The 12,105-nt window shown below is 46.1% G+C and overlaps 1 protein-coding gene across 1 annotated transcript; it reads right to left on the bottom strand.

Moving 5' to 3' along the window:
• Nucleotides 1-10,585: 10,585 nt before the first annotated feature.
• On the bottom strand, nt 10,586-11,838 carry LOC134839856 (uncharacterized). Its single transcript, XM_063855479.1, has 3 exons — nt 11,800-11,838; nt 11,109-11,447; nt 10,586-10,996 (listed from the first exon to the last, which is right to left on the bottom strand). The coding sequence occupies exons 1-3, from the start codon at nt 11,836-11,838 to the stop codon at nt 10,586-10,588; spliced, it is 789 nt and encodes a 262-aa protein (XP_063711549.1).
• Nucleotides 11,839-12,105: the final 267 nt, after the last annotated feature.

Genomic DNA, 12,105 nt, shown 5'->3' on the forward strand with positions numbered 1-12,105 from the left:
GTAACGATTGTAGCGGCACAATCATTACAACTTGGAATGGTCTTCTGTCAATACTTCCGATCACAATCTCAATTTTTGTTATACTCTCGTTCGACTTATCTGTCTTCACGACTGGGTTGTTGGGTTTTTTCGCAGTTTTCAGTTGTCGCGAAAAATAGAATTGGTACGTGTCTCTCACGCCCAAATCAAAAATTTAAAAATTAACATGTCACACCGAATTGACCATTCCGAATCCATCAAACTGGACGACTAACACCGTTAGTGCGCTAAAACCACCAATTTTCTTTTTCAGCTGCTATAATAAAAATTCGAATTCGAACTGCATTTTGATACATTCTGGTCGAATGTCACACTGGTTTGCCTCAATTTTTTTATCAATTGGAAAATTGGGAGGAACTATAGATTTTTGTTGGATCAACCTTGCTTAAGAGCTATGTTGAAAACTTTTCAATTGATGCAGTTTTGTGTTCATGTTTCTTTTCTGAGTTAAATTTCCATAAGCATTCTTTCGGTAGATTTAAGAAAAAAGAAAAACCAGAACTAAGTTTAATTTGAACCTATTATCCCCTGTGGCATAGCTGGATGAACTTCCCCTACCTCTCGTGGATCTATATGTTCTTCTTCTGTTGGCTTGTTCATTGAAGTTCACTCTCGGCCTCTGTTGGGTTCTCCTGAGGTTGCTTGCCTAATCTTCGATTCACTCCTGTTTCCTACGAGCCCCTCCAACCTATCCATGATGAACTGATTGTGCCTATCCATCATTGCGTCTATTCTCGTGTCAAGAGTTCCAAGAGTCTGCTCCTGCTGACTTCTTAACTTCTCCATGTCGTCTCTCAATCGTATCTCTTTTTGCTCAGCTGCCCTCGTCATTCGCGAAAAGTTTTTGGGCAAGTGTTCATCTGTCCTCTCCTTAAAGCGCTTCTCACTTTGTCTGTTGCGGTTGATCTCTTCCCGCAGGCTTTCTCTCTCAATGTGGATGCCCTCTCCAGTCCACTCATTCTTAGGGACATCTGTTCGTTCTATTCTCCTATACTGTCCACTTTGCTAGTCAGAGCCTCTTCGATTGATGCCCTTTCGTCGACTAATGGCGTCACTAGTGGTGGTGTCACCCTATTGGTTCCAGGCAGTTTGGTGCTAGTTGATACCCGAGTCTTACCTCTCTGTCTCGATGTTTTTCATAATCCGCTTCTGGTTCCATTGTTGGGTTACTTAGTCCTGTGTTCCTGCTATCTCCAGGTTGCACTTCTGAATTTGTAAAGGTCACAAACTCTCTTGACTGCTGTGATGCATCTTTGGTCTTGTTTATTGTCCTGACCACACCAAATCGGTCCGAAGATCTAGTTTCCTTGTTGGTGGGTGCACCATTTTTATGAGTCGAGCTGTTGAGACTTGGTTGAGATACGAAGTCATCTTGTTCGTCATCGTCCTCCTCCTCTTCCTGGGTTTCTGCTTCATCACCTGTGCCATTCTTTCCCAAGTCTTTAATGGCATAACGCTAACCACCGCTCCTGTGTCTAGAAGTTCTGTTACTCCGATTTTCTTCCCATTGGTGTCCAGCAGATGTGCAGAGACATCTGCTTCGTATCCTATGTGTACGCATCTTGCTCCATCATGGCGTCATGGCCTATTCTACGGACCTTAAGTTCTTCTTGACCCAAATAGATCCGCCCTATTTGATCACTATCTGTTGTGACGTAGGTCCTAGTATAGATACTGATCCCATCCACGTTCAACATCACCTGATATGGCCCATAGACTTCCACGTAGCGCCCGTGGAGTTTCTTTGTTCGAGGGACACCCGTTGTTAACAACGCTCGCACAGCCCTTGACTCAGTTCGTGGCTCTACCTGTCTCAGATAATCTGCATACGTATCTAGATGCATCATGGTGAACTCTTAAGTTCACTTAGGTTCCTGATCAACTGATGTCCCGCCACAGAGATTAGTGACTGTATTCTGCTTCCTTGTGGCACCATGCCGAACGTCTGCCCGGAGATCACATTAAATTTCTTGCCCAAACTGCTGGGTGCTTTCGTTTCTTCGACCTCTGAGGCTTGAGTTTTCTCATTTTCTAGTTCGAGCTTCTCTTTTTGTTCAATCTCCTTTGTTAGCAACTCCTGTTGGACTCTGTTTAAAGCATCTCTCGCGGCTGCCCTATAGTCGATCTTGAAATCATCTGCCGCAGTCACTAGTTCAGGTTCACGCGTTTCTTCAGTCACTGCCTGCATCTTCTTAGTTGCCAGCTCTTGCGGTTTCTCCTTCCTGTGTGCCTCTGCTTCACTCAACAGGCGCGCCATGCTGGCTTTCACACCCGATAAAGCTTCCTGATGCCTTGTATGCTTGATGTCTGCCACAGCATACCAAAAGTGTGGACAATCCGATTTAAAATAACCCTCCAAGTTACAAAAGAAACACCTGGAGCTGAATTTCGCTATTACCGCCCTCATGAAATCTTCATGATCGACTTCTGACGCATCCTCATCCTCGAGGCTGAAGCTTATCGCTTTCATGCCCTGTTTGTAGGTTGGGCATGCTGATACATGATGGTCCGTCGAACTGCAATTTGCACAAGAGCGTCTCTTGTCCATGTCGTCCCTTGGTTTGTACCAATTGATGCCCTTAGCTGATACATTGTTAAAAGTGCCAAAACTGTTTTTGTAATAGCCAGATCTCGATGGATGCTTTAGTAGAAGATATTCCTTAGATTTGAGTCTCAATTCTTCTAGTGTAGGCGCTTTAGTTGAAAGTGGTGTGTAATGCGTTGCCAACATTATTCGAAGCTCATCGTTCTTCACACCATCGATGAATTTTGAGGCTACTGCTTGGGTTATCCTGCTATTTGACTCATCTGGTTGACTACGCCTTCCAAGCATCTCTAGATCATCTAAAAACATGTCTATCGTTTCATCTTCACGTTGCCTCCGTTTCTCGAAGCGCATCATTGCTTGGTGTCCTTGTACCCCTGAGCCAAAACGATTCAACAACATTTCGAAGATCTTGTCGCCTGTGTCCCGCTGGTATTGCTTTTTGGCCATCACGCAATTCAGGGCTGTCCCTTCTAGGTTGCTGGTGAGCGCACTGCATTCTTGTCTTTCCGTCAATTCTTCTTCCTCAAAGTGCAGCTTCAAGTACTCTACCCAGGTATCTATACAGCCGTCAGATTCATCTTTATTGCATCTTGGTTTCTTAAATACCCTCCTGGACCTCTCGCTGCGTTTACTGGTTCTGGATAACCTCGTTAGGAAAGTTTCCAAGCACCTGTTCAGGGATTCAAATGCTGTAGCCATTTACGTTGCATCTCGTGAATTTGGTATTAATTAAATTCAACTCTAGACATTCCGGGAAACTAAAAGTTTTTAAAATGGCGAGATAAAGTTCTCTCCCGAGACTTGTATCCGGACGGAGAGCTGTCTTGTCTCTTTCCGAAAGGCTGGTCGCGACGTTCCAAGACGCTTCCTGGTTCTCAAAATTCGCTTTGTAACGATTGTAGCGGCACAATCGTTACAACTTGGAATGGTCTTCTGTCAATACTTCCGATCACAATCTCAATTTTTGTTATACTCTCGTTTGACTTATCTGTCTTCACGACTGGGTTGTTGGGTTTTTTCGCAGTTTTCAGTTGTCGCGAAAAATAGAATTGGTACGTGTCTCTCACGCCCAAATCAAAAATTTAAAAATTAACATGTCACACCGAATTGGCCATTCCGAATTCATCAAACTGGACGACTAACACCGTTAGTGCGCTAAAACCACCAATTTTCTCCTTCAGCTGCTATAATAAAAATTCGAATTCGAACTGCATTTTGATACATTCTGGTCGAATGTCACACTGGTTTGCCTCAATTTTTTTATCAATTGGAAAATTGGGAGGAACTATAGATTTTTGTTGGATCAAGCTTGCTTAAGAGCTATGTTGAAAACTTTTCAATTGATGCAGTTTTGTGTTCATGTTTCTTTTCTGAGTTAAATTTCCATAAGCATTCTTTCGGTAGATTTAAGAAAAAAGAAAAATCAGAACTAAGTTTAATTTGAACCTATTATCTCCTGTGGCATAGCTGGATGAACTTCCGCTACCTCTCGTGGATCTATATGTTCTTCTTCTGTTGGCTTGTTCATTGAAGTTCACTCTCGGCCTCTGTTGGGTTCTCCTGAGGTTGCTTGCCTACTCTTCGATTCACTCCTGTTTCCTACGAGCCCCTCCAACCTATCCATGATGAACTGATTGTGCCTATCCATCATTGCGTCTATTCTCGTGTCAAGAGTTCCAAGAGTCTGCTCCTGCTGACTTCTTAACTTCTCCATGTCGTCTCTCAATCGTATCTCTTTTTGCTCAGCTGCCCTCGTCATTCGCGACAAGTTTTTGGCCAAGTGTTCATCTGTCCTCTCCTTAAAGCGCTTCTCACTTCTTCTGACCTCTTGTCTGTTGCGGTTGATCTCTTCCCGCAGGCTTTCTCTCTCAATGTGGATGCCCTCTCCAGTCCACTCATTCTTAGGGACATCTGTTCGTTCTGTTCTCCTATACTGTCCACTATGCTAGTCAAGGCCTCTTCGATTGATGCCCTTTCGTCCACTAATGGCGTCACTAGTGGTGGTGTCACCCTATTGGTTCCAGGCAGTTTGGTGCTAGTTGATACCCGAGTCTTACCTCTCTGTCTCGTTGTTTTTTCATAATCCGCTTCTGGTTCCATTGTTGGGTTACTTAGTCCTGTGTTCCTGCTATCTCCAGGTTGCACTTCTGAATTTGTAAAGGTCACAAACTCTCTTGACTGCTGTGATGCCTCTTTGGTCTTGTTTATTGTCCTGACCACACCAAATCGGTCCGAAGATCTAGTTTCCTTGTTGGTGGGTGCACCATTTTTATCAGTCGAGCTGTTGAGACTTGGTTGAGATACGAAGTCATCTTGTTCGTCATCGTCCTCCTCCTCTTCCTGGGTTTCTGCTTCATCACCTGTGCCCTTCTTTCCCCAGTCTTTAATGGCATCACGCTAACCACCGCTCCTGTGTCTAGAAGTTCTGTTACTCCGATTTTCTTTCCATTGGTGTCCAGCAGATGTGCAGAGACATCTGCTTCATATCCTATGTGTACGCATCTTGCTCCATCATGGCGTCATGGCCTATTCTACGGACCTTAAGTTCTTCTTGACCCAAATAGATCCGCCCTATTTGATCACTATCTGTTGTGACGTAGGTCCTAGTATAGATACTGATCCCATCCACGTTCAACCTCACCTGATATGGCCCATAGACTTCCACGTAGCGCCCGTGGAATTTCTTTGTTCGAGGGCCACCCGTTGTTAACAACGCTCGCACAGCCCTTGACTCAGTTCGTGGCTCTACCTGTCTCAGATAATCTGCATATGTATCTAGATGCATCATGGTGAACTCTAAAGTTCACTTAGGTTCCTGATCAATTGATGTCCCGCCACAGAGATTATTGACTGTATTCTGCTTCCTTGTGGCACCATGCCGAACGTCTGCCCGGAGATCACATTAAATTTCTTGCCCAAACTGCTGGGTGCTTTCGTTTCTTCGACCTCTGAGGCTTGAGTTTTCTCATTTTCTAGTTCGAGCTTCTCTTTTTGTTCAATCTCCTTTGTTAGCAACTCCTGTTGGACTCTGTTTAAAGCATCTCTCGCGGCTGCCCTATAGTCGATCTTGAAATCATCTGCCGCAGTCACTAGTTCAGGTTCACGCGTTTCTTCAGTCACTGCCTGCATCTTCTTAGTTGCCAGCTCTTGCGGTTTCTCCTTCCTGTGTGCCTCTGCTTCAATCAACAGGCGCGCCATGCTGGCTTTCACACCCGATAAAGCTTCCTGATGCCTTGTATGATTGATGTCTGCCACAGCATACCAAAAGTGTGGACAATCCGATTTAAAATAACCCTCCAAGTTACAAAAGAAACACCTGGGGCCGAATTTCGCAATTACCGCAAAGTCTTCATGATTGACTTCTGACGCATCCTCATCCTCGAGGCCGAAAACCATCGCTTTCATACCCTGTTTGCAGGTTGGGCATGCTGATACATGATGGATTTTCCTCCTGTACGAGTCGCTGGGATGATTTCTTCCTTGATCCGCATGACTCCAATTTGTGGAATCACATCTCCCAGTCGCATTTGCGTTCTGCATCGGACTCTTGTTTGAGGTCGGTCCGTTGTCATTTGAACCTCCTCTGATATTTGGCCCCTCGGCCTATTATCCCCTGTGGTATAGCTGGATGAACTTCCCCTACCTCTCGTGGATCCATGTTCTTCTTCTGTTGGCTTGTTCATTGAAGTTCACTCTCGGCCTCTGTTGGGTTCTCCTGAGGTTGCTTGCCTACTCTTCGATTCACTCCTGTTTCCTACGAGCCCCTCCAACCTATCCATGATGAACTGATTGTGCCTATCCATCATTGCGTCTATTCTCGTGTCAAGAGTTCCAAGAGTCTGCTCCTGCTGACTTCTTAACTTCTCCATGTCGTCTCTCAATCGTATCTCTTTTTGCTCAGCTGCCCTCGTCATTCGCGACAAGTTTTTGGCCAAGTGTTCATCTGTCCTCTCCTTAAAGCGCTTCTCACTTCTGCTGACCTCTTGTCAGTTGCGGTTGATCTCTTCCCGCAGGCTTTCTCTCTCAATGTGGATGCCCTCTCCAGTCCACTCATTCTTAGGGACATCTGTTCGTTCTGTTCTCCTATACTGTCCACTATGTTAGTCAAGGCCTCTTCGATTGATGCCCCTTCGTCCACTAATGGCGTCACTAGTGGTGGTGTCACCCTATTGGTTCCAGGCAGTTTGGTGCTAGTTGATACCCGAGTCTTACCTCTCTGTCTCGTTGTTTTTTCATAATCCGCTTCTGGTTCCATTGTTGGGTTACTTAGTCCTGTGTTCCTGCTATCTCCAGGTTGCACTTCTGAATTTGTAAAGGTCACAAACTCTCTTGACTGCTGTGATGCATCTTTGGTCTTGTTTATTGTCCTGACCACACCAAATCGGTCCGAAGATCTAGTTTCCTTGTTGGTGGGTGCACCATTTTTATGAGTCGAGCTGTTGAGACTTGGTTGAGATACGAAGTCATCTTGTTCGTCATCGTCCTCCTCCTCTTCCTGGGTTTCTGCTTCATCACCTGTGCCATTCTTTCCCAAGTCTTTAATGGCATAACGCTAACCACCGCTCCTGTGTCTAGAAGTTCTGTTACTCCGATTTTCTTCCCATTGGTGTCCAGCAGATGTGCAGAGACATCTGCTTCGTATCCTATGTGTACGCATCTTGCTCCATCATGGCGTCATGGCCTATTCTACGGACCTTAAGTTCTTCTTGACCCAAATAGATCCGCCCTATTTGATCACTATCTGTTGTGACGTAGGTCCTAGTATAGATACTGATCCCATCCACGTTCAACATCACCTGATATGGCCCATAGACTTCCACGTAGCGCCCGTGGAGTTTCTTTGTTCGAGGGACACCCGTTGTTAACAACGCTCGCACAGCCCTTGACTCAGTTCGTGGCTCTACCTGTCTCAGATAATCTGCATACGTATCTAGATGCATCATGGTGAACTCTTAAGTTCACTTAGGTTCCTGATCAACTGATGTCCCGCCACAGAGATTATTGACTGTATTCTGCTTCCTTGTGGCACCATGCCGAACGTCTGCCCGGAGATCACATTAAATTTCTTGCCCAAACTGCTGGGTGCTTTCGTTTCTTCGACCTCTGAGGCTTGAGTTTTCTCATTTTCTAGTTCGAGCTTCTCTTTTTGTTCAATCTCTTTGTTAGCAACTCCTGTTGGACTCTGTTTAAAGCATCTCTCGCGGCTGCCCTATAGTCGATCTTGAAATCATCTGCCGCAGTCACTAGTTCAGGTTCACGCGTTTCTTCAGTCACTGCCTGCATCTTCTTAGTTGCCAGCTCTTGCGGTTTCTCCTTCCTGTGTGCCTCTGCTTCACTCAACAGGCGCGCCATGCTGGCTTTCACACCCGATAAAGCTTCCTGATGCCTTGTATGATTGATGTCTGCCACAGCATACCAAAAGTGTGGACAATCCGATTTAAAATAACCCTCCAAGTTACAAAAGAAACACCTGGGGCCGAATTTCGCAATTACCGCAAAGTCTTCATGATTGACTTCTGACGCATCCTCATCCTCGAGGCCGAAAACCATCGCTTTCATACCCTGTTTGCAGGTTGGGCATGCTGATACATGATGGATTTTCCTCCTGTACGAGTCGCTGGGATGATTTCTTCCTTGATCCGCATGACTCCAATTTGTGGAATCACATCTCCCAGTCGCATTTGCGTTCTGCATCGGACTCTTGTTTGAGGTCGGTCCGTTGTCATTTGAACCTCCTCTGATATTTGGCCCCTCGGCCTATTATCCCCTGTGGTATAGCTGGATGAACTTCCCCTACCTCTCGTGGATCCATGTTCTTCTTCTGTTGGCTTGTTCATTGAAGTTCACTCTCGGCCTCTGTTGGGTTCTCCTGAGGTTGCTTGCCTACTCTTCGATTCACTCCTGTTTCCTACGAGCCCCTCCAACCTATCCATGATGAACTGATTGTGCCTATCCATCATTGCGTCTATTCTCGTGTCAAGAGTTCCAAGAGTCTGCTCCTGCTGACTTCTTAACTTCTCCATGTCGTCTCTCAATCGTATCTCTTTTTGCTCAGCTGCCCTCGTCATTCGCGACAAGTTTTTGGCCAAGTGTTCATCTGTCCTCTCCTTAAAGCGCTTCTCACTTCTGCTGACCTCTTGTCTGTTGCGGTTGATCTCTTCCCGCAGGCTTTCTCTCTCAATGTGGATGCCCTCTCCAGTCCACTCATTCTTAGGGACATCTGTTCGTTCTGTTCTCCTATACTGTCCACTATGCTAGTCAAGGCCTCTTCGATTGATGCCCTTTCGTCCACTAATGGCGTCACTAGTGGTGGTGTCACCCTATTGGTTCCAGGCAGTTTGGTGCTAGTTGATACCCGAGTCTTGCCTCTCTGTCTCGTTGTTTTTTCATAATCCGCTTCTGGTTCCATTGTTGGGTTACTTAGTCCTGTGTTCCTGCTATCTCCAGGTTGCACTTCTGAATTTGTAAAGGTCACAAACTCTCTTGACTGCTGTGATGCATCTTTGGTCTTGTTTATTGTCCTGACCACACCAAATCGGTCCGAAGATCTAGTTTCCTTGTTGGTGGGTGCACCATTTTTATCAGTCGAGCTGTTGAGACTTGGTTGAGATACGAAGTCATCTTGTTCGTCATCGTCCTCCTCCTCTTCCTGGGTTTCTGCTTCATCACCTGTGCCATTCTTTCCGAAGTCTTTAATGGCATAACGCTAACCACCGCTCCTGTGTCTAGAAGTTCTGTTACTCCGATTTTCTTCCCATTGGGGTCCAGCAGATGTGCAGAGACATCTGCTTCGTATCCTATGTGTACGCATCTTGCTCCATCATGGCGTCATGGCCTATTCTACGGACCTTAAGTTCTTCTTGACCCAAATAGATCCGCCCTATTTGATCACTATCTGTTGTGACGTAGGTCCTAGTATAGATACTGATCCCATCCACGTTCAACATCACCTGATATGGCCCATAGACTTCCACGTAGCGCCCGTGGAGTTTCTTTGTTCGAGGGACACCCGTTGTTAACAACGCTCGCACAGCCCTTGACTCAGTTCGTGGCTCTACCTGTCTCAGATAATCTGCATACGTATCTAGATGCATCATGGTGAACTCTTAAGTTCACTTAGGTTCCTGATCAATTGATGTCCCGCCACAGAGATTATTGACTGTATTCTGCTTCCTTGTGGCACCATGCCGAACGTCTGCCCGGAGATCACATTAAATTTCTTGCCCAAACTGCTGGGTGCTTTCGTTTCTTCGACCTCTGAGGCTTGAGTTTTCTCATTTTCTAGTTCGAGCTTCTCTTTTTGTTCAATCTCCTTTGTTAGCAACTCCTGTTGGACTCTGTTTAAAGCATCTCTTGCGGCTGCCCTATAGTCGATCTTGAAATCATCTGCCGCAGTCACTAGTTCAGGTTCACGCGTTTCTTCAGTCACTGCCTGCATCTTCTTAGTTGCCAGCTCTTGCGGTTTCTCCTTCCTGTGTGCCTCTGCTTCACTCAACAGGCGCGCCATGCTGGCTTTCACACCCGATAAAGCTTCCTGATGCCTTGTATGCTTGATGTCTGCCACAGCATACCAAAAGTGTGGACAATCCGATTTAAAATAACCCTCCAAGTTACAAAAGAAACACCTGGGGCCGAATTTCGCAATTACCGCAAAGTCTTCATGATTGACTTCTGACGCATCCTCATCCTCGAGGCCGAAACCCATCGCTTTCATACCCTGTTTGCAGGTTGGGCATGCTGATACATGATGGATTTTCCTCCTGTACGAGTCGCTGGGATGATTTCTTCCTTGATCCGCATGACTCCAATTTGTGGAATCACATCTCCCAGTCGCATTTGCGTTCTGCATCGGACTCTTGTTTGAGGTCGGTCCGTTGTCATTTGAACCTCCTCTGATATTTGGCCCCTCGGCCTATTATCCCCTGTGGTATAGCTGGATGAACTTCCCCTACCTCTCGTGGATCCATGTTCTTCTTCTGTTGGCTTGTTCATTGAAGTTCACTCTCGGCCTCTGTTGGGTTCTCCTGAGGTTGCTTGCCTACTCCTCGATTCACTCCTGTTTCCTACGAGCCCCTCCAACCTATCCATGATGAACTGAGTGCGCCTCTCCATCATTGCGTCTATTCTCGTGTCAAGAGTTCCAAGAGTCTGCTCCTGCTGACTTCTTAACTTCTCCATGTCGTCTCTCAATCGTATGTCTTTTTGCTCAGCTGCCCTCGTCATTCGCGACAAGTTTTTGGCCAAGTGTTCATCTGTCCTCTCCTTAAAGCGCTTCTCACTTCTGCTGACTTCTTGTCTGTTGCGGTTGATCTCTTCCCGCAGGCTTTCTCTCTCAATGTGGATGCCCTCTCCAGTCCACTCATTCTTAGGGACATCTGTTCGTTCTGTTCTCCTATACTGTCCACTATGCTAGTCAAGGCCTCTTCGATTGATGCCCTTTCGTCCACTAATGGCGTCACTAGTGGTGGTGTCACCCTATTGGTTACAGGCAGTTTGGCGCTAGTTGATACCCGAGTCTTACCTCTCTGTCTCGATGTTTTTCATAATCCGCTTCTGGTTCCATTGTTGGGTTACTTAGTCCTGTGTTCCTGCTATCTCCAGGTTGCACTTCTGAATTTGTAAAGGTCACAAACTCTCTTGACTGCTGTGATGCATCTTTGGTCTTGTTTATTGTCCTGACCACACCAAATCGGTCCGAAGATCTAGTTTCCTTGCTGGTGGGTGCACCATTTTTATGAGTCGAGCTGTTGACACTTGGTTGAGATACGAAGTCATCTTGTTCGTCATCGTCCTCCTCCTCTTCCTGGGTTTCTGCTTTATCACCTGTGCCCTTCTTTCCCAAGTCATTAATGGCATCACGCTAACCACCGCTCCTGTGTCTAGAAGTCCTGTTACTCCGATTTTCTTCCCATTGGTGTCCAGCAGATGTGCAGAGACATCTGCTTCGTATCCTATGTGTACACATCTTGCTCCATCATGGCGTCATGGCCTATTCTACGGACCTTAAGTTCTTCTTGACCCAAATAGATCCGCCCTATTTGATCACTATATGTTGTGACGTAGGTCCTAGTATAGATACTGATCCCATCCACGTTCAACATCACCTGATATGGCCCAAAGACTTCCACGTAGCGCCCGTGGAGTTTCTTTGTTCGAGGGCCACCCGTTGTTAACAACGCTCGCACAGCCCTTGACTCAGTTCGTGGCTCTACCTGTCTCAGATAATCTGCATACGTATCTAGATGCATCATGGTGAACTCTTAAGTTCACTTAGGTTCCTGATCAACTGATGTCCCGCCACAGAGATTATTGACTGTATTCTGCTTCCTTGTGGCACCATGCCGAACGTCTGCCCGGAGATCACATTAAGTTTCATGCCCAAACTGCTGGGTGCTTTCGTTTCTTCGACCTCTGAGGCTTGAGTTTTCTCATTTTCTAGTTCGAGCTTCTCTTTTTGTTCAATCTCCTTTGTTAGCAACTCCTGTTGGACTCTGTTTAAAGCATCTCTCGCGGCTGCC

The sequence above is a fragment of the Symsagittifera roscoffensis genome, chromosome 2 (genome assembly GCF_963678635.1).
Source record: "Symsagittifera roscoffensis chromosome 2, txSymRosc1.1, whole genome shotgun sequence".
Classification (NCBI taxonomy): Eukaryota; Metazoa; Xenacoelomorpha; order Acoela; family Convolutidae; genus Symsagittifera; species Symsagittifera roscoffensis.